The 26,986-nt window shown below is 40.0% G+C and overlaps 1 protein-coding gene across 1 annotated transcript; it reads right to left on the bottom strand.

The window, feature by feature from the left end:
* Positions 1-89: 89 nt before the first annotated feature.
* On the bottom strand, positions 90-26,977 carry ACAA2 (acetyl-CoA acyltransferase 2). The gene is made up of 10 exons (XM_047764541.1): positions 26,560-26,977; positions 23,394-23,560; positions 20,391-20,519; positions 17,804-17,920; positions 10,790-10,937; positions 8,759-8,934; positions 8,083-8,212; positions 4,912-4,982; positions 1,968-2,122; positions 90-499 (listed from the first exon to the last, which is right to left on the bottom strand). Exons 1-10 carry the CDS (start codon positions 26,573-26,575, stop codon positions 415-417), a joined length of 1,194 nt encoding a protein of 397 aa, XP_047620497.1. The 5' UTR covers positions 26,576-26,977; the 3' UTR covers positions 90-414.
* Positions 26,978-26,986: the final 9 nt, after the last annotated feature.

The following is a 26,986-nucleotide window of genomic DNA, read 5'->3' on the forward strand; positions in this document are numbered from 1 at the left end:
ATGGTTGAGATGGTCAATTTTATGTTTTTGTGTATTTTACCTCAATTAAAAATTTTTAAAAATACAAGAAATGACAGGTAAGGATTAGCTGAGATTAAGGCAGTATCTATTCCATTTCCTTACAATATTATCATTTAAGCAGTGGTTATTTGGCAAGGATACAATTCCTTTTAAGGCCTTCTACAGTGGATTTTAGTTCAGCAATGCATCCTACTTGGTACAAATCTGAGAATTTATTCTGGCGTGGGCTCTGGTTTACGATAAATGCATCTTTGCCTCATCATCTCTTGATCAAACGCAATCACTCTCAGTGCAGGGCATGGTTGGTTTCGCAGCTGCTCTGAAGGTCACCTTGGCTTACTGTGGCCTGGCCAAGTCAGCTGAGAGGGGGCCAGGACAGATTCCCTGCTCTCCTCAGGCTGTGTTCTCAATGATGATGGCAATTCCTTGGCCCCCTCCAATGCAGGCTGATCCCACAGCATATTTTTTACCCCGGCGCCTAAGAAAGAAAATAGTGGCTGAAACTTACTTGCATGAAGAATGAACAGAATTAATTAGATAATTAATTAAATAGAATTCATAATGGTCACATCTGCATTATTCATTCTCCTGCAGCTCATCAGTTCAATCTCTTCTGTAGTTCTCAATATTGGGAAAAAGAGGAGAAAGAATGTGGAAACTGGAATATTTTTACTAAAACAAGAAAGCAATAACATAGAAGAGGAAGGCTGTAACAAATGTAAAAACGTAGGTCGCTGTGAGAACGGAGTGAGAAGACAAGGAATTTGGCATGAACCAGAAATTGAAAAGGGAAGAAAATATTCAGCCCCTTTGATTTACTGGTTTTAGATTTTTTATGGCATCTTAGAATAAATAAGTATACTGAAGTTTTTATGGCATCTTAGAATAAGTAATTATACTGAAGTTTGTCCATATGAAAGGCTGATAATTTAGAAACATTCCATGTCATTTTCATAAAAATTAGACTCCTTTAAAGTACCATCTGCTCTAATTCTTCAGTCCTGATAGAATGACCTTGAGAAAACCATCCAGGAATTATTTATGTGTGTATCAATCACTCTTTTTTTTTTTGTCTTTTTTGTCTTTGTAGGGCCACACCTGCAGCATATGGAAGTTCCCAGGCTAGGGGTCAAATTGGAGCGGTAGCTGCCAGACTACACCACAGCCACAGCAATGCTGGATCAAAGCCACATCTGCGACCTACACCACGGCCCATGGCAACGCCGGATCCTTAACCCACTGAGCAAGGCCAGGGATCAAACCTGTGTCCTCATGAATCTTAGGTTCATTACCACCGAACCATATGGGAACTCCCCAATCACTCATTTCAACTTAATCATTAAATGAAATAGTCCCATGTACCTTAGCCTCACAGGGAGCGAGAGTGATTTTCTGGCCTGACATTTGGTTTGTTTACAATTTTCCTACTAACAGAGAAAAATGGTCCAAAATACAAAGTACAGAGGGAAGAGCTCTTCTATTAAAAATGAAAAGTATCAAAAACACAGAAGGCTCCTTCTGGAACCTGGAAAGAGTAAAGGAAAATCTTAGCTCAGACCCAAACTGTCCGTTTGCTTTGGCATCTTGAATGACAGCATCTAGATCAGCAGTTTGTTTTCTTAAATAACAATATCTGAGTCCTGTAACTGGCACTAGAATGCATGAGAACCAGGGCCCCATTGTGGCTGGTGAACACGTGCTGAGTGGCCACACTGCAAACATGAGGAAGGGTGAGCATCCTGAGAGCAGAGGCACCAACAAGTCACCTGAGTCATTTATCAGGTCAGCTGAAAGGGCGCCCCAATAACCTGTTCCTGCCGAGAAGCAGTGCATGGCGTAGGGAGAAGAATGAAAAGTGCTCCTTTGTTCTGGGGTAGCCTAAATCCATGTATTATGCGTTGCCACAAAAGACGGCAAATCTGAAATGTAAAATTTCTATTAAGTACCTTAATTCATGAACCAGGTGTGAGGTAATTCTTGATCCAGATCCTCCCAATGGGTGACCCAATGCAATGGCTCCCCCGTTCACGTTGGTTTTACTTGGGTCAAGATCCAAACTCTTTTCAACTGCCAAGTACTGGGGAGCAAAAGCTTCATTCACCTTTAAAACAATCAAAATACAAATAAAAAGCTTGATTCACAAACTGATTTTTAACTGAGAATTGTCCAGTCCAACTGTCTTCTTTTTTTCTTTTTGTTTATATTACTTTGCAAGGTTAGTATCTTCAATCATTCATTATAAATAATAACAGGTTTGAAAATGGGTATATTGACTAAGTGATGCTTTAAGTGTAATATATCCCTTAGAGAAAATAAATCCTCAGTGTGATATTATAAGTGCATATGGGACTAGAGGCCGTGGGATACTGGAGAAAGCCCAAATGTTCTGGAGCTAGATGGACAGTTCAAATCTTGGCTGTATGCATATTCCTTAAACTCCTTTGACATGCAAATTTATTCAATGGTAAGATGTGACTGTAGTATTATTTTAAGAGTTATTATTAAGGTTAAATGAAATCACAGGTATTAAGTGTTTGGTATGTTACCTGGCATAAGCAAGTGTTCAGTAAATAGTTGCTACTATTATTATTAACATTACCCAGTACTGGAGTTCCCGTTGTGATGCAGTGGAAACGAATCCGACTAGGAACCATGAGGTTGCAGGTTCGATCCCTGGCCTCGCTCAGCAGGTTAAGGATCTGGCATTGTCATGAACTGTGGTGTAGGCCAGCAACTACATCTCCAATTAGACCCCTAGCCTGGGAACCTCCGTTATGCCTTGGGTGCAGCCTTCAAAAAGACAAAAGACAAAAATAATAATAATAATACCCAGTACTACCAGCCATACTTCCAAGAAGAAACTGATAGACAACAAAGAATAAACCTTTAGAGCGAGATACATAAGATGAATGGTTACTAGGTTGAAATGTGGCCAGTACTAAAAAGTAACATATTGTATTATACTTAAAAAGGCTTGCTTTGGAGTTCCCAACGTGGCTCAGTGGTTAAGGAATCCGACTAGGAACCATGAGGTTGTGGGTTCTATCTCGGGCCTCGCTCAGTGGGTTAAGGATCCGGTGTTGCCGTAAGCTGTGGTGTAGGTTGCAGACGTGGCTCGGATCCTGAGTTGCTGAGGCTGTGGTGTAGGCCGCGGTGGCTACAGCTCCAATTAGATCCCTAGGCTGGGAACCTCCATATGCCTCGGGTGTGGCCCTAAAAGGACAAAAAGACCCACCCCCCCCAAAAAAAAGGCTTGCTTTCAGGATTACCTTAGTTCATGTTTATAGTGCTCTATTTTCATAGGATCTTAGCTAGGGAATTTTAGAGATAAGAAAACTGATTTTAAGAAAGCTAACTTTTACAGGGATGGGGTAAAAATCTAGTCTTCTTTCCTACTAGATCTGTGCTCTCCCACGATGGTGTTTTATTTGTCCTTAGATCAAACATCATTTTTCCACTTTATATGGTCACGCTTAAGGAGGTACTATAGATCTAGAATATGTCATGAAACTAGGCTTTTGAACCTAGAAAAATTACTGCATGATCATCAAAATTCCCAAAGACAATCGTATCAGGGTGTTTAGAGCTAGGTCCCTGAGTAATTGTACCTTAATGAATGATTATGAACAGCTTTGCAGAGCTGACATATTTCAGTAGTTTTAAATGTGAAATCTAAAGTCAGAAATTTAGTGTAACTCATTTACTAATACAAATGTGGTAATTAAACAGCCCCTAGGAAGGTCTGCACTGTGCTGATGGCCTGAGAATGGAAGAAGAGATTTAAGGATAAACCATTTGTCTGAAACCATGGTTTCCCAGGTGAGAGATTACCACAGAGGACACCACGTATGTGCCTAGTGTGAAAAGGCCCTTTCTCTATCAATTTAAAGAGAAATCCTCTGTTATATTATCTATTTCAATGTCAAGCAGCCTATACTTAATTACCTAAAATTTTCAATATTCCCCGAATATAGAATGCATATAATCTATCTTGAATCATTTTCTTAACCCCTTCTTTTAATTGTACTAGACATTTAACAAGTCTTTGTTCTAAACCAATAGTAAAGAAATCACTCTATCAATAAATTTAAGTTTCCAACACCAAAAACTATGATAGGTGCATTCCAAATCAAGCTACAACTATGATGTAAAGGCCAAAGGTAAGCCTGAGGCAGGGGTCGGTGGGGGGGGGAGGGGGGTGGGCTCTTACCTTGGTGGAAAGTACAGGAAACACACTGGGTATCAGATTATTGTTTTTCTACTAGGACAACTTTTTTACCGGTATTTTTCACTTTAATCCGTAAAATAGGTTTAAAGTTACTTATTTCAATAGGCACATTAATAGTCTAAAATGTAATAGAATCTTACAAGGGCATAAAAAGTTTCCAAGAAATTATACTTCAGTAGAAGAAATCAGGCTGTTCTAAATGTTTTATTTTTATTTGAATAATTAGGAGTTCCCATAGTGGCGCAGTGGAAACGAATCTGACTAGTAACCACAAAGTTGCGGGTTTGATCCCTGGCCTTGGTCAGTGGCTTAAGGATCCAGCATTGCCATGGGCTGTGGTGTAGGTCGCAGATGCGGCTCGGATCCCGAGTTGCTGTGGTGTAGTCTGGCAGCACCGCTCCAATTTGACCCCTAGCCTGGGAACTTCTATATGCCATGGGTGTGGCCCTAAAAAAATAAATAAAACATTTTAATCAGGTAGGGCCTGACTGCATGCCAACACAGGTATGGAATAAAAGTGATACTGATTTAGATTCACATCATTTCAGGAGTTTAATGGTACTAAAACAGAAAGAGCTATTAAAACCAAACTAAAGCCATTTATGCTGCAGAAGTTGGTGGTTTATACATGTTGTAAAAAAAAAAAAAAATAGAACACTTACTTCTACCAAATCCATGTCCTTAAGACTTAGTCCTGCTTTCTTCAGTGCCCCAGTGATAGCAGGGACAGGACCTAGATAAGAACAAAAATCAGTTTAATCTTAGAAGTATCAAATTACTTGTTCTTCACTAAACAGGTAAAGGAGGAAATAAGGGGACAGCTAATAGCCAAAAATCTTGTCATCCTGATAGCACACTAGTAAACGATGTGACAATAAATAAATAGAAAAATGGGACCAAGGTGAAAACTGTTTATGTAGCCAAATTGTAGATGAGAGACTAACATGAAAAGTCCTATCATAAATGGCTTTAAAGAGTTCAAATGACCAAAGAGGTCATATCCGGGGTTTTGCATAGATCATTTTTATTGTATTTTATTTTATTTTTGTCTTTTTTTAGGGCCGCACCTGCAGTATATGGAGGTTCCCAGGCTAGGGATCTAATCGGAGCTGTAGCCGCAAGCCTACACCACAGCCACAGCAACACGGGATCTGAGCAGCGTCTGCGACCTACACCACAGCTCACAGTAATGCCGGATCCTTAACCCACTGAGCAAGGCCAGGGACAACCTCACAGTTCCTAGTCGGATTTGTTTCAGCTTTGCCACGACGGGAACTCCTAGATCATTCTTAATATCAAATGATAAGGCAGACTTAGTGCTCTCCCAGGACACAAATCATATGCATTCCCAGTATAGAAGTGACTGTGACTACACGCTGAATTTTCAGGCTCATTTGCACAAAAGGCAGGAAATAGCAGTATCTCCATATGGGGATTGCAAGGGAGGAAGCCTACCAGGCACTCCAGCGAAAAGATATCTGAAGCAAGGAGATGTTTATCATTCCAATGGTACGCAGAGAATTGAAATAAAATATAACTCCTACTGGAGAAATGCAAATCCACCAAAAAACCTTTTGAAATAAACTTTTGCGCCTAGATTTCTGATGATCACCAACGACAGTTTCATATTGCTCATAATTTTAAAGTAAATTGATATTTTTTCCCAAAAGGTAAAAAATTTGGCTAGAAATGATGACCTACTTCTCTGTCCTTAGAGAATGAAATTGCCAAATGTCTTAAAAGAAAAACATGTAGTGTGTTCTATGGAATTTAAGTAGTCAAATATTCGGTAACAAGTTTCACAAATGCACCGAAGGTAAAATGGGAAATGAGTCTTTAGAAGAAAAGCATGGCATGATCTAAATATAACAATTTGTTTTGTTGCCTAGTCAAAAATTTCCTTGGACAAGAGTCTTCTGATTGGTAGGGCCATCTACTTAACATTTTTCAATTTAAAGTGTCAATTCTGTACTGGCTGCTGACAATAAAGAATCTAATTCCAGATTCTCTTTGTATCTGTATGACATGAAAACGGGGTGGACAGTCAACAGCAGAGCATCAGTTACCTGGCGTGGTCAGAAGATGAAGTATCCTACACACGTGAAAGGCACACAGAATTAAAAGCTGAGGGCATGAAGCTGCTGTATATACTGCCCTTGTCTCCATAACCACAGTCAGCATGGCTAAGTGTGTTCATTTTAACTTAGAATTGTTACAGTCAATTGCACCGATATGTGAGGCCATAAGCTGATTTTTAAAGAACCGTTTCCATACCACTCTGCTATTTCCTGGGACTCAGAAAGGTATAGGATTCTTGTTGGGAAAAGGGTACCCTCTTTCTAGTGCTGGCTCCCACCACTAATAGCTATGTAACCTTGGGTACCTTTGGGGGCTATAAGTTTCTCATCAGAAGTGCTTTCAGCTGGTTTTTAACCCCTTTCTTTCTTTTGCCATTTCTTTCTAAGCACTGGTATTTTTTCTACAAATGAAGCCCAGTAATAGCTACCCCAGCTGCAGAGGCTCAGAACTCCACCTACCAACCTTTGTCACCCCTGGGAGTTCCAGGGAGCACTGTCTCTCCAGAACTGTGTCCTTCCTTGGAGCCATTACTGTTCTTCTCAAGTCTGGCTCCCACCAACCCCTTTCTGGATCTGCATTTCCTCTGCAGGGCTAAGCATTGCTATATGTTGGATAACAGCATAACTGGTGAACAGCTCTTCTTAGAAGTTGGATTGATGAATCAATCCCCACCAGGTACTCAACAGTCTATTCTCCTGTGTTTATTCATCTAGAGCACTTCATGTGGTCACCTTGTTTAGCCCCGTGCTAGAACCAACAGATGAGCTCTCTAGGTGAGGGGGGCTTCTGAAAGTGTGGGACATCTGACACACATAGTTCTGCTCAAACCCTGAGGAAAAACAGAAAATCTCGTACAATAACATTTATTGTACTACAGGCCCCAGAAGAGAAGAAAGGAAAACTTCATTTTCTTGCTCACTATGTTTACATATCAGAACCTTTTTTTTTTTTTTTGCTGCACCCATGGCATGTGAAAGTTCTAGGGCCAGGGATCGAACACGAGCTACAGCAGCACCCCAAGGTGCTGCAGTGACAATGCTGGATCCTTAACCTGCTGCGCCACAAGCATTTTCTCATTCACAAAGAAGTCTCGCTAGAGTTGTGGGAAGATTAAATGAGATCTATTAATGACCTCGTGTAAAACACTCAGCAGGGTGTGTATCTTCTCTACCTCACCCCATGATTTCTCCCATCTCACTTTTTTTTTTTTGGTCTTTTCCAGGGCCACACCTGGGGCGTATGGAGGTTCCCAGATTGGGGATCTAATCATAGCTACACTGCCAGCCTACACCTGAGCCACAGCAACGCAGGATCCGAGCCGCGTCTGCGACCTACACCACAGCTCATGGCAACACCGGATCCTTAACCCACTGAGCAAGGCCAGGGATCGAACCCGAAACCTCATGGTTCCTAGTTGGATTCGTTAACCACTAAGCCACAGCGGGAACTCCCCATCTCACATTTTCCACTATCTTGTCCATTCCTTGAAATTCTTCTCTGTCGTTTACTGTATGTTAATGTTTATACATCTTAAAGGGACAATAGGACATGATTATTGTTCATAGGGAGTCGACCTGGTCTTGGTCTTCCTTTTGTGCCTGACAGTTTTTCATAAAGATGAGTTGTTTAAATGACCGATGACCCCTCTCCTTTTCTCTGCAATTGACCTTGATTTGGCTACTGTTTCAGGAATCTGAATGCTAAAGAAGACTTATCTCTAGAAATAGAACAGGTTTGTTTCTCTGCAAACTTACCAATACCCATGATAGAGGGATCACATCCAGACGCAAAATAGCCCACGATTCTTGCCAGTGGTGTGAAGTTATGTTTTTTAACAGCATCTTCACTAGCTATGATAACAGCTCCAGCACCATCGCTAACTCCCTTGGAAACAAAAACAGATGATTAACTAGACGGTAAAATACAGTTAATCAAAGTTTGAACTGATGGAATGGTATTAGGATCATGACAACATACAGGAAGTGGTGCCAGAATTACAGATTCCACAAGTAGTAGTAGAGGTACACTGCTGGATTCAAGAGATCGTTTTAGGCCCAGAATACAACCTCACTAAGGGAAAATAGGAAAGAGTGTCAAGAAAAAGCTTATATCCAGATGTGGGCAGATGTAAGAAGAGATCTGATGACTTATGTACATGAGGGAAAAAACCTAAAATAATAAACCACGTAGATTTCCTTTTAACATTCTGGAAAGACTTAAGAAATTGGAAGAGTGTTATATAAGGGCCCCTGGCTCACATTTTTTATCTTGGACTATGAAAAATGAAAACCCAAATTAATGGAGGATGACCTCTACTAGCTTAAGCTAAATAACCGAAGACTACCATGAAAGGCATCTAAAAGGTACCACATGATTATCTGGCGCTGACCACATCCAGAAGAGTACGGAATAATCTGTAGCGCTACCTACCGACGCGTTCCCTGCAGTAACGGTCCCTTCTTTCTTGAACACTGGAGGGAGTTTACTCAACTGCTCCAGGGTGGTCTGGGGCCGAGCATGTTCATCTACTTGCATGGTCTGTTTTCCTTTCTTTGTCTTCACTTCGATTGGTGCCATTTCATTATTAAAGTAGCCAGCATCATTAGCTGAAAGAGTAGAAATAAGAATTGGGGCAAGAAAAAAAAGAAACCAGAAAAACAAACATATCCTTCAGTTTAATTTGTGTTCTTTCCTCTCAGTCTACTATAATATAAGTCTTTATTACTCAAATAACTTCCCTTGCCTATTGGAGGATTTAATAGACTGTCATTCATGCAGATGCATTCTGTACCTTTTTAAAATTACAACTTTGATTTTTTTTTTAACCACAATTTTTCTTTTACAAGGTACTACTAGACTTATTAGTGCTTGCTACCTACAGATGTAATGGCCTTTTTTAAAATTCTCTGGGTGAGATATAAAGTAATTAAAAAGTAGTTTTACCTCCACTCAACAATAATGTACACCTAAAATTCTATTAACAGAGCTCATGTTCAATATTCTTACCACAATAAGAAAAAAGTTACTAAGTCGTTTATGTCACCAAATAACCTATGACTGAAATTTAATGACAGGCAGCCTGAAGAAATTATATGAGCTATTACTCACACAGTCCTAAGTAAAACAGCTTATCTATGTCCACCTCCACTGACTGGAGTGGACTATTAGTAACCTAAAGTGTCAGAAATAGACTAAGTCAGGAATAATATCACCTTAATTTTTAAATCACTTTATAGCAGGCTAAAACCTTCCTTATTTGGTTCTCACAACAATTCTGTTAGAAAAAAGGAAGGCAAATATTTTTATCCCTATTATTAGCTCAGTGAATAAATACTCAGTGAACAAACGACTTGGCTAAAGTCCATCTGTATGTGGCAAAACTAAAAATAGATGGATAACTCTTGACCTCTAGACCAATCTATACCCTTTCATTTAAACGTGTAACTAAAAAACAGACTGCGAGTTGGATCAGCTCCATTCCACTTAACCCCTCTGAAATACTAAGATGAACTTTATCCTCACTATTCCAAGTAATTAATGCCCCTAAGTAAGAGTTTCCACTCATTTATAATAGTTTAGTTTTTAAAAACCCTTTTCAGAGGACTAACAAATTTCTTCAACATGCCATGTTGATGAAAGAATGGCTGTCACCTTGCTCATCTTGGATTGGCTCACCAGCAGTGGGCAGTGTCACAGAGGGCACCATAGCTAGGGCCTGGGACTAGTTCTGAATCTCTGAGTCAGGTACAACAATTTTGAATTGGGAATGGAAGAGAAGAGTCCTAAGAGGATACCCAGTGGGTCTTTCCCAAACATCCATCCCCTTTTCTTGTGAGTATGATATGCCCCTTGGGAGAGGACACCGTCTCTGTCCCAGCTGCCCAAGCAAGCTATCATCTCTGATGGAGTGTATCACGGCCCTCAGCATGTTCTACTGAACAGTTTGGGGCAAAATTCAAGTGTCCAGGTAGGGCCAATTAACCATACTACTTTTTAAGTAGTATTAACATACTTCAAAAGAAAAATTCCCAGTTAATTTGCAGTCATTAACAGAATATTTAATCATTAAAAATAATGAAAAAATGTGATTTTCAAATGGGATAATTTTAAACTTCTTTTTTTTTTTTTTTGATCTTTTTAAGACTGTACCCTCGGCATATGGAGGTTCCCAGGCTTGGGGTGAATCGCAGCTACAGCTGTCAGCCTACACCACAGCCACAGCAATGCAGGATCTGAGCTGCGTCTGCGATCTACACTACAGCTCATGGCAACACCGGATCCTTAACCCACTGAGTGAGGCCAGGGGTCAAAGCTGCAACCTCATGGTTCCTAGTCGGATTTGTTTCCGCTGTGCCACAATGGGAGCTCCTAAACTAATATTATATGATCTTTGTAACCTGAAATGACAAGAATCTTTCTTATAGTTTTCTTTTCATAGATATTTATTATAAGCAATCTTACCAGCTTTCCACCTCTGTTGTGACTGTAGGGCGTACTTGTCACATTCTTCTCTGCTTATCTTATATTTTGCAGCAAGATTCTCTGCAGTAATTGCCATTGGGATTTGGATATGCTGATCTGTTAATCCTGTCCACAAACTATCTTCTAGCTATTAAAGACATTAATAAAGTGATTTGTAAAGTGTGCTTTGGAAAGTAACATTATCATTTCTTTAAATAATCAACAGTTCTAATAAAAAGTAAAATTAGAGACTTCTTTTTTTTTCCCCAGGTTTTTAGGGCCAAACCCACAGCATATGAAAAGTTCCCAGGCTAGGGGTCAAATCAGAGCTATAGCTTCTGGTCTATACCACAGCCACAGCAACACCAAATCTGAGTGGCATACATAGCTCACAGCAATGCTGGATCCTTAACCCACCATGTGAGGCCAGGGATTGAACCCACATCCTCATGGATACCAATCGGTTTCCTTAACACTGAGCGAAGATGGGAACTCCCTGAGACTTTTTTTTTTTTTTTTGCCTTTTCTAGGGCCGCTTCCTGCAGCATATGGAAGTTCCAGGCTGGGGTCGAATCAGAGCTGTAGCTGCTGGCCTATGCAGCACGGGATCCAAGATGCATCTGCGACCTACACCACAGCTCACAGCAACGCCGGATCCTTAACCCACTGAGCAAGGCCAAGGATCGAACCCGAAACCTCATGGTTCCTAGTCGGATTCGTTAACCACTGCACCATGATGGGAACTCCTCCCTGAGACATTTTAAAAAAGAATCCAACACTATAATAAAATACACACATTCCCTTCTCTCTCTAAGTATATGGCTCAAAAGAGTGCCAACAGGGAGTTCCCATGGTGGTGCAGGGTAAACAAATCCAACTAGTATCCAAGAGAGTATGGGTTTGATCCCTGGCCTTGCTCAGTGGATGGAGGATCTGGCGTTGTGAGCTGTGGGGTAGGCAGGCAGCTGCAGCTCCATTTTGACTCCTAGCCTGAGAACTTCCACATGCTGCCTGTGTGGCCCTAAAAAGCAAAAAAAAAAAAAAAAAAAAAAATTTCCAGCAGTGCTAAATGTGCATAGTGAGAACCACAAAGTCATCCTAAAATCACAACTTAAACCGTTGAGGTTCCATTTTGGAAGAAACTTCAGAGATTCATGCAACGTTTATCTGCAGCCACCTTTGTAAAGCAGTTCCGAGCTCCGTAAGAAAGAGTACGGGGGTGGGGATGATGGTCTGGGGGTTTGGGATGGAAATGTAAAATTAGGTTGTGATGATGGATGTACAACTGTAAATATAATAAAATTCACCGAGTTTCAAAAAACAAACAAACAAAGAGTACAACTATGCTCTTTTTCCATCCCATGTCTTCAGCAGTGGCAACAGCTAGTTCTATCAATCATCATGAGATTGAAAAGAGCCGGGGACAGGTACCTTGAGTAACAGTTGCTATTTATTATACAATTAGTTAGTCTTTGATAAGTGTACCCGACCTGTTTCTTCTAGACTGCCTTGTCACCTTTTGGGTCACTGATCTGTTTTTCCAAGGGTTTCTCAAATATGCTGGGTGTCTTAAATCTTATCTCATATTTTCTAAGTCTTGTTCCTTATAGCTTTCAAGACAGCCAGGTGAGAAACTGGGAGAACAGGATAAGTCAATGATTATTACCACTGGGAAATTCTAAGAATATACAATGTCATCAGCCTATTGACATAGGAAAAACAGCATACTATCATTCTTTTTTTTTAAACTCAATGCATTTTATTACATTTATACTTGTCATCACAGCCAAATTTTACATCATTTCCATCCCAAACCCCCAGCCCATCCTCCCACCCCCCTACCTGTCTCCTTTGGAAACCATAAGTTTTTCAAAGTCTGTGAGTCAGTATCTGTTCTGCAAAGAAGTTCATTGTGTCCTTTTTTTAGATTCCATATGTTATAGAATATGACATTGGTGTCTCACTGTCTAACTTCACTTAGCATGATAATTTCTAGGTCCATCCATGTTACTGCAAATGTCATTATTTCTTTCCTTTTAAGGCTGAGTAATATTACATGGTGTATATGTACCACATCTTCTTTATCCACTTCTCTGTCGATGGACATTTAGGTTGTTTCCATATCTTGGCTATTGTATATAACTGCTGCAATGAACACTGAAGTACATCTATCTTTTTGAGTCATGGTTTTCTCTGGATAGATGCCAGGAGTGGGATTGCTGGGTCATACGGTAATTCTATTTTTAGCTTTCTGAGGAATCTCCATACTGTTTTCCACAGTGGTTGCACCAATTTATATTCCCACCAACAATGTAATAGGGTTCCCCTTTCTCCACACCTTCTCCAGCATTTATTGTTTGACAACAGCTGTTCTGGCCAGTGTAAGGTGGTACCTCATAGTGGTATTGATTTGCATTTCTCTAATAATTAGTGACGTTGAACATCTTTTCATGTGCTTTTTGGTCATTTGTATGTCTTCTTTGGAGAAATGTCTGTTTAGATCTTGTGCCCATTTTTTAATGGGGTTGTTTTGTTTTTTTGGTATTGAGCTGCAGGAGGTGTTAAAAAATTTTGGAGATTAATCCCTTGTCAGTTGCTTCATTTGCAAAGATTTTCTCCCATTCTGTGGGTTGGCTTTTCATTTTGTTTAGGGTTTCCTTTGCTGTGCAGAAACTTTTGTTTGTTTTTGTTTTTATTGTCATTACTCTAGGAGGTGGATCTGAGAAGATATTGCTGTGGTTAGGTTGAGAATGTTCTCTAAGAGTTTTATACTAGCCGGTCTTATATTTAGGTCTTTAATCCATTTTGAGTTTATTTCTGTGTATAGTGTTAGGAAGTCTTCTATTCATTCTTTTACATGTAGCTGTCCAGTTTTCCCAGCTTATGGAAGGGGCTATCTTTTCTCCATTGTATATTCTTGCCTCCTTTGTTACAGATTAGTTGATTGTAGGTGCATGGGTTTAATTCTGGGCTTTTTATCCTGTTCCACTGCTCTATATTTCTGGTTTTGTACCAGTACCACACAGTTTTAGTGACTATAGCTTTGTAGTATAGTCTGAGGTCAGGGAGCCTGATTCTTCCAGCTCCATTTTTCTTTCTCAGGATAGCTATTCTGGGTCTTTTGTGCTTCCAAACAAACTTTAAAATATTTTCTTCTAGTTCTGTGAAAAATGTCCTTGGTAATTTGATAGGGATTGCACTGATTGCCTTGGGTAGTATAGTCATTTTGGTAATATTGATTTGTCCAGTCCAAGCACATGGTATGTCTGTTCATATGTTTGTGTCATCTTTCTTTTATCAGCATCTTGTAGTTTTCAGGGTACAGGTCTTTTGTCTCTAGGTAGGTTTATTTCTAGGTATTTTATTATTTTTGTTGTGATGGTAAATGGGATTACTTCCCTAATTTCCCTTTCTGATCTTTCGTTGTTATACAGAAATGCAGTCAATTTCTGTGTGTTAATTTTGTATCATGTGACTTTGCCAAATTCACTGGTGACTCTAAGAGTTTTCTGATAGTGTCTTTAGGATTTTCTAGGTATAGTATCATGTCATCTGCAAACTTGATAGTTTTACTTCTTCCTTTCCAATTTGGATTCCTTTTATTTCTTTTTCTTTGAATGCCGTGGCTAAGACTTCCCAAACTATGTTGAACAGTAGTGACAACAGACATCCTTGTCTTGTTCCTGATCTCAGCAGGAATTTTTCAGCTTTTCACCATTGAGAATGATGTTAGCTGTGGGTTTGTCAAATATGGCCTTTATTATGTTGAGGTAGGTTCCCTCTAGGCCCACTTTCTGAAGGGTTTTTATTAGAAATGGGTGTTAGATTTTGTCAAAAATTTTTTCTGGGAGTTCCCGTTGTGGCGCAGTGGTTAACGAATCCGACTAGGAACCATGAGGTTGTGGGTTTGGTCCCTGCCCTTGCTCAGTGGGTTAATGATCTGGCGTTGCTATGAGCTGTGGTGTAGGTTGCAGACGTGGCTGGGATCCCGAGTTGCTGTGGCTCTGGCGTAGGCCGGTGGCTACAGCTCCGATTAGACCCCTAGCCTGGGAACCTCCATATGCCGCAGGAGTGGCCCAAAGAAATAGCAAAAAAGACCAAAAAAAAAAAATTTTTTTTTCTGCATCTATGGAGAGATCATATAGTTTTTATTCTGCAGTTTGTTAATGTAGTGTATCACACTGATTGATTTGCAGATATTGAAGAATCCTTGCATCCCTAGGATAAATCCCACTTGATCATGATGTACAATCCTTTTAAAGTATTGTTGGATTCCACATGCTAGTATTTTGTTGAGGATTTTTGCATCTATATTCATCAGTGATACTGGCCTGTAATTTTCTTTTTTTGTGGTATCTTTATCTGGTTTTGGTATCAGGGTGATGGTGGCCTCATAGAATGAGTTTGGGAGTGTTCCTTCCTCTGCAATTTCTGCAATTGTTTCAGAAGAACAGGTGTTAGCTCTTCTCTAAATATTTAATAGAATTCGGGAGTTCCCGTCGTGGTGCAGTGGTTAACGAATCCGACTAGGAACCATGAGGTTGTGGGTTCAGTCCCTGCCCTTGCTCAGTGGGTTAACCATCCGGCGTTGCCGTGAGCTGTGGTGTAGGTTGCAGATGCGGCTCGGATCCCGCGTTGCTGTGGCTCTGGCGTAGGCCGGTGGCTGCGGCTCCGGTTCGACCCCTAGCCTGGGAACCTCCATGTGCCGCGGGAGCGGCCCAAGAAATAGCAACAACAACAACAACAACAAAAAGACCAAAAAAAAAAAAAAAAGAATTCGCTTGTGAAATCATCTGGTCCTGGACTTTTGTTTGTTGGAAGTTTTTAAATCACAGTTTCTATTTCATTACTTGTGATTGGTCCATTCATATTTTCTATTTTGTCTTGGTTTAGTCTTGGAAGATCGTACTTTTCTAAGAATTTGGCCATTTCTTCTAGGTTGTCCATTTTTTTGGCATATAGTTGCTTGTAGTAGCATCTTATGATCCTTTGTATTTCTGTGATGTCCATTGTAACTTCTCCTTTTTCTTTTCTAATTTTATTGGTTTGAGTCCTCTCTCTTTTTTTCTTGATGAGTCTGGCTAAGAGTTTATGAATTTTGTTGATCTTTTCAAAGAACCACCTTTTCTATGGTTTTCTTCATTTCTATTTCATTTATTTCTGCTCTGATCTTTATGATTTCTTTCCTTCTGCTAATTTTAGGTCTTGTCTGTTCTCTCTCTAGCTGCTTTAAATGTAAAGTTAGGTTGTTTATTTCAGCTTTTTCTTGTTTTCTGAGGTAGGCTTCCCTCTTAGAACTGCTTTTGCTGCATCTCATAGGTTTTGGATTTTTGTGTCTTTGTTCTTGTTTGCTTTTAGGTATTTTTTTGATTTCCTTTTTGATTTCTTCAGTGTTCCATTGGTTGTTTAGTAGCATGTCATTTAGTCTGCATGTGTTTGTGGATTTTTTTGCAGTTTTTTTTCTTGTTGATTTCCAGTTGTATAGTGTGGTCAGAAAAGATGCTTGACATGATTTCAATTTTCTTAAATTTACCATTGTGGCCCAGAATGTGATCAATCCTAGAGAATATTCCATGTGCACCTGAGAAGAATGTGTATTCTGTTGCCTTTGGATGGGATGTTCTATAAATATGTATTAAGTCCATCTGGTCTAATGCATGATTTAGGGCCTGTGTTTCCTCATTGATTTTCTGTCTGGATTGCTATAAGTAGGGTATTAAAGTCCCCTGCTATTATTGCGTTATTGTCAGTTTCTCCTTTTAAAGTTGTTAGCAGTTGCCTTACACATTGAGGTGATCCTATGTTGGATGGATATATATTTAAAATTGTTATATCTTCTTCTTGGATTGATTCTTTGATCATTATGTAATGTCTTTCTTTGTCTCTTACAATAATCATCAGTGTGTGTTCCTCTAGAGGTGGACATTTTAGGCCATATTTTTCCAATGACTATTCCAGAGAACTTTGCTTCTAATGTCCTTCCCCCACAATGAGCCACGGTCACCCCCTGTTTTCTCAGGAGACCCTCCAAGAATTGCAGTCAGGTCTGATCCAGATTCCTATGGAGTCTCTGCTTTTCCCTGAGATCCAGTGCACATGAACGTCTGTGTGCACCTTTCAAGAATGGGGTCTCTGTTTCACCCATCCCCTGGAGCTCCTGTGCACAAGCCCCACTGGCCTTTAAAGCCAAATGCTCGGGGCTCTTTCTCCTGATGCCAGTTCCCCAGGGGTGCGGACCCCTTGTGGGGCTCAGAACTCTCACTCCTATAGGTGAGTCTCTATGACATTGTTACTTTCCAGTCTGTAGGCTGCCCACCTGGCAGGTATGGGGTTGCTTATATTGCATAATTGCCCCTCCTATCTCTTGATGTGGCCTCCTCTTTGTTTTCTGGAGTAGAATATCTTTTTTAATAGTTTACAGTCTATTTGGCCAAAGGTTGTTCAGCAGCTGGTTGTAATTTTGTTGCTTTTATGAGAGGAGGTGAATTCCAGTCCTTCTACTCTGCCATCTTAATCCCATCACCATACTATCATTCTTTATCAATGCTCCTTAGGCAGTTCTTGAAGGATTATTTTTTTATCTGACTGACTTGGGACACTATAATCTACATTCAAAGATAATGTTTTCTGTCATAATGAAGAAATCTATTCAATGGAAATTTCTCCAGAAATAAAACTTCCATAAATCATGGTATAGATTTAATTATTTACTAATTATTCAATAGAGATTAATTCAAATTTTACCTGTCTTTTTAATCCAATCCATCCCTTCCTCCATCTCTCCACATGTTAATTCCTCTACCAGAGGTATGCTGAGATAAAAGTCTAATTTTATGTGAGTTAAAATGTCAAAATTACCACTATGAAATAGTTTATAAATCTCAAATCATTCATATCTTGCCAATCCCCTATTAATAAAATTGGCTTTAAAATTTGTTTTCTCTTTCCCAAAATGATGTTATTAATAGTATAATGGCATGAGGAGTAATTTTTAAAAATTTCAATGTTTCAAACCTTGAGATCCAATCCAAGCTTGGTTCCAAAACGAATATTTCTGACACAGTAAGGAGCCTGGCTCATGCTTTCAGTTCCTCCACACAAGACGACTTTAGCATCTTTAGCACAAATTTCCTATTAAAAAAGAAATGAACAACAACAACAAAATCCTTTTATTGTGACCGATGTATTAAAGAGTGTGTATTAAGCAGTAAAACAATAGTAAATCTAATAAAGTAACATACCTTACTGAATAAGTAAAACTTCCATATTACAATATCTCAAAGGGAAATCCTTTTAAAGTAATTGCAAAGCAAATGCTAAAATATCCATTCCCAAGATACAAGAAGGAAAAAAAACTAAAAGACTTCAACCATTTGTACAGAAGTAGAAAATCCTATCTGCATTTTGAGAGTAATGGAGATTCTTTTTTTTTTTTTTTTTTTGGCAAGCAAGTGGTCTTTATTACAGGAAAGCAAACAGCTCCCAGGACAGCTGGTAGGGGAGAGAAGAGCCCCTCCCGCCTCTTCTATTGTCTTATAGGGGTTTTTAATCACTTAAAGATGAGGGTTACCAACGTGGGGTCCAGAAAGATGTGGTTTTCTCCCATTGACCTTGCCTAATTACCTATATCAGTCCTTGTCCTATTGGGGCCTTAAGGGTGGAAATGTCTGGTAAGTCTCATAGTTTCTTTGCCCCTCTATTCCTGTAGCCTGAGTCACAGGGGTTAGAGATTAATGTCTATCTGGGGGTAGGTACACTCCCTATAGTAAACAAGGCCTGTGGGGATGTTACTCCCTGGAGCCCTTAAACCTCAAATGTTAATCAATAGCCATATCAAAGCCTGTATCAAAGAAAGCATCAAAGCCCACGTTCCTACACTGACTACCTGAGTTAGGAATGGAAATTCTTAATTCAACACAAACTGTGAAAATTAGTAGAGATATTAATGTCTGGCATAAATGTATAGATTGCCAGCAGATAGAATAAATTTTTTAAATAGGCAAAAGTAAAATGTACCCTATTAATGATGAATTTGAAGGAGACCGCAGATTTATAACTAGGTTAACCTAGGGGACCCAGAAAAAGGAAACTATTTCATTCTTCCACCTTTTCCCACTGTTTGCATTTCTCAGGAAAACAGCAACTAACAACCCTTCAAAAGCCCAATGTTTAAAATGATCACTAGGAAAATCATGGCTACTTCCTAAGATATATTGTTGCAGAACTAAATTAAAGTGAAAGTAATTTATTCATTACAATATGTCTTGTCTTTTACATGAAGACTTTGACAAATTAGATTTCACTTTATCCCTTTTTCCAAGGGAACAAATGCATTTGCCCAACTATCCCTTGAAGAGAGATCATACTAGTTTGTAGGTCTACCAATGGTATCATTCAGTTCCTTCTGCAATAAAATACATTTCTTATCCTCCCCTAAATTCTCCAACTCCCTTCTCACCTTACAGCCTTTATTCAGTGTTTCAAACTGCCTCACTGGGAACCCTTGCAGACCTGGGTTTGAATTCTGCCTCTACAACTTAGTAAACATAATGCCTTTAACAATCAGTTTCCTTGCCTGTAAAATGGGAATAATAGTTCTAGCTTCATAGGAAGGTTGTAAAGTGAAATACTGAATGTAATCTAGCACAGTGCCTGGCACATAGGAACCACTCAATAAAAATGACAGTCATGGAGTTCCTGTTGTGGCGCAGTGGTTAACGAATTGTAGGTTTGATCCCTGGCCTCGCTCAGTGGGTTAAGGATCCAGCATTGCCATGAGCTGTGGTGTAGGTCGCAGACATGGCTAGGATCCCGTGTTGCTGTGGCTCTGGCATAGGCCAGCAGCTACAACTCCAATTAGAGCTCTAGCCTGGGAACCTCCATATGCCGTGGGTATGGCCCTAGAAAAGAAAAAAAGACAAAGAAAAAAAAAATGACATTCATGACCATCTTTTTAAAAAAATTGTGATAAAATACACATAACATAAAATTTACCATCTAACCAATTTTAAGCGTACAGGTCCTTAAAGACATCCACGTTGTTATGCAATCAACCACCATCCATCTCCAGAAGTCTTTTCAACTTCCAAACTGAAACCCTGTATCCATCAAACACTAACCCTCCTCCCCACAGCCCCAGTAATCCCCATTTTACTTTCTGTCTCCACAAATCTGACCACTCCAGGGACCTCACATAAATGGATTCATACATTATTTGTCCTTTTTTTTTTTTTTAGTATTTTTTTTTTGCCACACCCACAGCATATGGAAGTTTCTGGGCCCAGGGATTGACTCCATGCCACAGCCGTGACCCAAGCTATAGCAGTGACAATACTGAATCCTTAACTGATAGGCCACCAGGGAACTCCCGTATTTGTCCTTTTGTGACTGGCTTGTTCCATTTAGCATAACGTCTATAGGGTTCATTACTAGCTTATAAGAAACTGTTTTCTTTCTATGAATACTTTTCAAGAGAAGTCAACTACTGACCTCTCCTAATAAGTACTATAAAAGAAGAAACCTACAGTGCTATACTGAAGTGGGACATTTCCTGTAATAACTATTAATATTTTCAGAGAGTTATATAAAATGTTGCCCATACCTGACATCCATTCACAATGGACTGGAAACCAGAGCCACAGAGCCTATTAACCGTGAGAGCCGGGGTCTCCTTTGGGATTCCCACACGCAAACCAACATGTCTTGCCAAGTATATAGCATCTGAAGAACTCTGGAACAGAAAGAGAAGAAAAAGAATTTCCTCTATAAATCTAGGAACTGAAAATAAGCAATGAGGTCCTGCTGTACAGCATAGGGAAGTATATCCAATCACTTGTGATAGAATATGATGGAAGATAATATGAGAAAAAGAATGCATTTGTATGTACAACCAGGTTACTATACAGCAGAAATTGACAGACCATTGTAAATCAACTATAATAAAAATTTTTTTTGAAAAAAATAAGGACAAGATATATTAAAATGTTCACAATGTTTCAAAAAATTATAAACTAAAGTAGGACACAAGACATATAGGTACAGTATATAGTTTATATGAGTTAATGATCTGAATAAAAACTGTAATTTGCTTGATTAGTTTTTAAATAGACTAAGTATGAGAAATCCTGACATTAGGTCCTCACAGAAATCAGAAACATATAACAATTAGAGCTGTTTAAAATATAACAGACTATCTCAAAGTAGTATGTTCTTTAATTGAGGAAGCATTTGAGGCTGTGGTTCTCAACCTGGGCTGCAACTGGAATAATCAGGTAAGTGTTATAAACATACTGATGATGCTTAAGTTCCTAACCAAACCGATTAAACCAGAAAGGCTGGAAGTATCCATGGGCATCAGACCTTACTCCAGGTGACTGTAATGTGAAAACAAGCCTGAGACCAGCTGATCTAGGAAGGGGAGAGATGAACAATGGTCAGGAGAATAAGAGTTGGGACTAGATCACTGTTTCCCAAACTTTAAAATGTACACTGACAGCATCTTGTTAAAATGTCAGTTCTCAATCAATAAGGTCTAGTACTGCCTGAAATTCTGCATTTCTCACCACTGCCCTGATGAGGCCAATGCTGCTGGTCCAAGGACTACACATGGATTAAGAAGCAATGAAATGACTTTTTTCTTTTACTGTAGAGAGAGCCAAAGCAAATTTGATAAAATGTAAAGAACTGATCCATCAAGTTAACTTCAGAGTGTTCATTGTACTATTCGTTTAGCTTCTGAATATGTTTAAAATGTTCCAAGATAAAATTCAACACATTCAGTGAGTTCCTGCTGTGGCTCAGTGGTAATGAAACTGACTGATATCCATGAGGACACAGGTTCGATCCCTGGCCTTGATCAGTGGGTTAAGGATCCTTGAGCTATGGTGTAGGTTGCAGATGTGGCTCCGATCCCATGTCACTGCTGTGGCTGTGGCGTAGGCTAGCAGCTATAGCTCCGATTCGACCCCTTCCTAGCCTCGGAACTTCCAAAGGCCACAGGTGCGACCCTAAAAAGAAAAAGAAAATTTCAACACATTCAGCCTATCTATAGGTTAGGGGTTGTGAATGAAGATGGAAGTGGGAGGGGTTCAGTATGACATCGATTAATCCACTGACTGAAATCTTCATTTGTTGATTGAGATGAAATCATCTTAATTTATAAATTAATGTCATTCAAGAGATTATTTGTCAACAGATCTTCTTTTGCCAGAGTTTTCTGTTTTGGAGTTACTTTTCTTAGAATGCTCTCTTACATCCAGCTTGGTAAAACAGGTGTTTTATAAACTCAGGCAGTAATCTGAGGTAATGGAGAGAATATTAGGCCAGGAGATAGAAGATCTGGATTAGAATCCAGAGTCTGTCATTCACGAGCAGTGGGAGCTCTGGTTTACCAGAGCTCAAGGTCCTCATCTGGGACGAGCCATCTGCAAATAGATTTACAAATGCTTCTTAATTGTATGTATATGCTGAATGCATCCTACCTTCCAACCTTATGCATATAAGCCAGGTGACTTCTACTTTGGCCACTGTTTTCCAGAAAGTAAGTGTTATTTTTCTTTTGAGATTACATCTTCTCTAAGAGCTTCCACAGAGTGATGCTAAATTCCTTTTAATCCCAAGAGACTAAGCTTTGTGGGAAGAGTTTACTTCGTACAGGAAGGAGATCATAGGCAGGAGATCTTCATTCTAGCCAGAACTGTTGCAGACTACTTGGTTCAAACTGGTCAAACCCAGTCACGACTTTGAAACTTCTCTGGATGTTTCCTCATGTTAGGAGAGGCCTGGAGTTCTACAAAATCTTTAGGGTTTCTTTGGCTCTTTAACACTTCATAAACTTTACTGAGAACTTATATTTCTAAAAGTTTCAAAATTTTCCTTATTATATAGCTATTTGCATATATTAGAATTTCTCAGAACAGAATACATTAGTACCTTTAACACTAGGAACTTTAACGCCTCTCAAAACAGGCAGGACATATGCATGTAAGTTCAAAATATAGTCAATCCTTATTACATGTAGCTTCTATACTTGCAAATTCACCCATCTGCTAAAATTTCTTTGTACCTCCATCCCCACCAATGAGGGCTGGGAGGAATAAGAGCTCCCACCTCTTGGCCACACTTGGAAGGAATATTCAGCTTTCAATTCCCTGCAAATGAATATCTATTTTACACACCATACATAGCAAGGTAGAGGGTAAAGGAGCTTCTCATTCCCCACAGCAAACACTGACCAACTCTAACTGTGTATAAGAAATTATGGGAGATGGGTTGTATTGATTGGGCTTGCTTACCTTCCTTAGGTGACACACAGAGAGCTAATTAACTTCAAATAAGTCAAGGAAATTAATCTACTATTTAAGAGGCAATGAAATGTATCCCAAGTCCAGACATAATCCCAGATAGATAAATAGTTCCCAAACATTTGCTCTTTTGAATTATATATATATATATATACACCATTGCTTTCAGAGTTGGAGGACTGCTTATGAACATCTTTAACTATTATTAACTAGGAAAACATTATGACATGTTAAAGGAATTATTTTTTGAAACTGATGAAAGAAATCAATAGGAGGGAATATCTCCCTTCTGAGCTACTAACCTGCATGACATTGCCTACAATGACACTGTCAATAGTTTCAGGAGAGACGTTGCCAGCAGATAAGGCAGCCCTGGCAGCAAATTCAGTCAAATCAGTAGCTGTGAAGTCTTTCAGAAGACCTCCAAAAGCTCCAAAGGGTGTCCGCTTAGCAGCGACGATGAACACACCTATTGCAATGAAGAGATTAGTCAGTGTCCCTAACATGTTTTAAATAATTTCACTGTGAACCTTATTATAAAGTACAACTTTCAATTAGATAACTGAAAATCTCTGTCACATAATAATACATAGAATGGGTCACACTTATAGAAGTGGTCCTAAGAGTTATCATTTTGTTTGATATCTACCTGCTAGCACCAAGAACTGCACCATATCCTATGAAGTAAATCCATTCTGGTTAGATGGCATGCTTGTCCTCTGATGATTTATAATGCTAGAGACATTTAAGATGGAAATGTTTCTTCTATTTGCTGGAATATATTGCCTAGTTATAGAATCAAAGAATCTTCCAAACTAGAGGGTCCCTTAAAGTTGTTTGAGGTCAACCACTCCCCCTCTAGAATATTCCTGACAAGAGGTCCTCTCTAACCTCTGCTAAAAAACCTTCCAGAAGAAGGTATGCGCCATACTGTGATGCCCATGAATGCCCATGAATGGACAACATAAACTAATGATTTTTCTCATACTGAGCAGGCACAGTTTACCAAGTCTTCTATTTACCGATTCTAGTTCTATCCAAATGCATCCCAAAGTCAGACAATATATTTCTTCTAGAATATACATTGCTTCAAATTTGAATTATATACACGCCATTGCTTCTTGAGTCAGAGGATGACTCAATTTACAAATTTCAAAGAACTTGATCTTTTCCTGTTATACTTTACTCCTAGAATAAAATGGGCAACAGCAGATCACCTTTATCACAGGTATACAAAATGGCACAGCCAGATTGGAAGACAGTGTGGCAGTTTCTTTCACAACTAAAACTAAACATGCTCTACCCGGTCCAATCATCACTTATTTGATAAACGACTGGTATCTAAAATACACAAAGAACTCTTGAAACTCAAATAACCCAGTTTAAAAAAAATGAGTGAAAAATTGAACAGATAGCTCAGCAAAGACAATATACAAATGGCAAACAACCATATGAAAAAAATGCTTGGAGTTCCCACTGTGGCACAATGGGATTGGCAGCATCTCTGCAGCACCAGGATGCAGGTTCCTGGCCTGGCACAGTGGGTTAAAGGATCTGGCACTGCTGCAGCTGTGGCATGAGTTGCAACTGCAGCTTGGATCTGCTCCCTGGCCCAGGAACTCCATACGCCACAGGGTGGCCAAAAAAGTAAAAAAAAAAAAAAAAAAAAAAAGGAGGCTTGATAATCTTTTATCTTATGTCATTAGGTAAATGCAAACTAAAACAACAATGGGATGCCATCTGACAACTATTACAGTATCTAAAATCAAAAACACTGGCAACACCAAGTGCTGATGAGCATGTGGAACAAAGGTTCGATCACTGGCCTCACTCAGTGGGTTAAGGATCCGGTGCTGCTGTGAGCTGTGGTGAAGGTCGAAGATGTGGCTCGGATCTGGCGTTGCTGTGGCTGTGGTGTAGGCCGGTGGCTACATCTCCGATTAGAAGCCTAGCCTGGGAATTTCCATATGCCGTGGGAGTGGCCCTAGAAATGGCAAAAAGACAAAAATAAAATAAAAAAATAAAAAATAAAAATAGAGAAATCAACAAAAATACTATTTTCTTTTAAAGAAGATAGCTGATGATAATGCAGCTTTTACATGATTTGGGTTTTTTGCATACCTCATCTAAAAAAGTCAATATGCTGCTTTATTAAATTCAGAGTTGGAAAGAGCACTGAAAAATTAAATCCAATTATAGGAAACATTTTGTTTTGGAAATCCTATTTTTCACTTGCACTGTTCACAGGTCATTTAGGTTTTTCTGAGCTCCAGATACCCCTTTCCAACTGCCTACCTGTCATCTGCACTTGAGCGGCTCAATATTCTCTTCCAAGTTCAGTCTCCTCAGTTTTTCTCATTCTATAAGCAGTACCATCATGAACACAATTCCTCAAACATGAGACCTGAATTCATTTTTAATATACATAAACTGTTCTATTGGAAGGTTCTTCAAAGGACACAAAATAAGGATGAGCTTTTCTTTTCTTTTGTCTTTCTGGGGCCACACTTTCAGCATATGCCCCCAGGCCAGTGGTCAAATTAGAGCTGTAGCTGCCAGCCTACACCACAGCCCCAGAAATGCCAGATCCGAGCAGCCAGCAGCATCTGCTACCTACACCACAGCTCATGGGAACTCCAGATCCTTAACCCACTGAGTGAGGCCAGGGATGGAACCAAGTCCTCATGGATACTAGTCGGGTTCATGTCAGGAACTACAAGGATGAACTTTTAAAATTCCATTTACTGTGACCATTTGTTATGAAAAGCAGAGTTCATATAATTTTTTAAGTTAATAACCATAGGAGTTCCCTGGTGGCCTAATGGATAAGGACTGATCGCTGTCACTATTGTGGCTCGGGTTCCGTCCCTGGCCCAGGAATTTCTGCACGCTCTGGGTGCAGTAAAAACAAGCAAACAAACAAACAAAAAAACAAAAAAAACTACTACAGAATTTACGTCTTCAGTGATTTACACGTTTCTGGTTTCTGGAGTCACTCAAAAGAAATGGAAGGGAAAGGGGGATTAGGTCAGGTTCTCCAACAGAACGCTAACAAGCATGTTAGAGGAGACGGTCACTGCGGTAGAAATTTCCTGGACACCTCAAAAGAACATCCATACTTCCCCCAAGCCTTGCCCACGCCTTGACCAAGGCCGAGCCCACCGGGTTCATCTGAAAGGTACTCCTCCGGCCCCGGCTTATTGAGCAGGCTCCGCCGCCTCCCAGATCGCTGAACCACAAGGTGAGTCACTACTCCGCGGAGACGAAAAATGACCTTCAAGGTCAGAAGTGAGCAAACCGTCCTCTCAACTGGAAGTTGCAGAGGTTACTATAAACAGTGCCTTACAAGTATGTTTTCTCCTGGACCCAAACAATGCTTTCGGCGTTGCATTTCTTCCAAGTCCCCTTTTCTGTGGAGGCGACGCAGATTCCCTCCTAGACCAGACCCCAAGGGGCGGAGGCGCTCACCTCGGAGCAGAGCCATGGTGGCTGCAGCGCAGGGTCCTCCTCGATGCAGATGGGCCGCGCGAGGTCCTGCAGACTTTAGGAGCGAGGGGCGGTGCCAGCAGGGCCGCGCCCCTGCCTTCTCACACACTGGGCACCCAGACAGTTATCCCCCGCTTTGGAACTCGCAGCCCTCTAAGCGCCACCCCACAGGACTGGGTGGGGGTGGAGGCACTGGGACTAGGGTCCTCGTGAGCGGATTTTTCCCTCACATCGTTTTTAGGACTTTATCTCTGTGTGGGTTTTTTTTTTTTTAGGGCCACAGCCGCGTCATACGGAAGTTCCCGGGCTAGGGCATCCATTCCGAGCTGCAGCTGCCGGCCTATCCACAGCCACAGCAACACTAGATCCTAGCCCCATTTGCTATCTATAGATCCTTAACCCACTGAGT

The sequence above is a fragment of the Phacochoerus africanus genome, chromosome 2 (genome assembly GCF_016906955.1).
Source record: "Phacochoerus africanus isolate WHEZ1 chromosome 2, ROS_Pafr_v1, whole genome shotgun sequence".
Lineage (NCBI taxonomy): Eukaryota > Metazoa > Chordata > Mammalia > Artiodactyla > Suidae > Phacochoerus > Phacochoerus africanus.

Coding starts and splice junctions, on each gene's coding strand:
- ACAA2 (XM_047764541.1), bottom strand. Junction 20,520..23,393: donor TTGTAGGCAATGTCATGCAG/GTTAGTAGCTCA, acceptor TTTCTGTTCCAG/AGTTCTTCAGATGCTATATA. Junction 8,213..8,758: donor TTACTGCAGGGAACGCGTCG/GTAGGTAGCGCT, acceptor TTTGTTTCCAAG/GGAGTTAGCGATGGTGCTGG.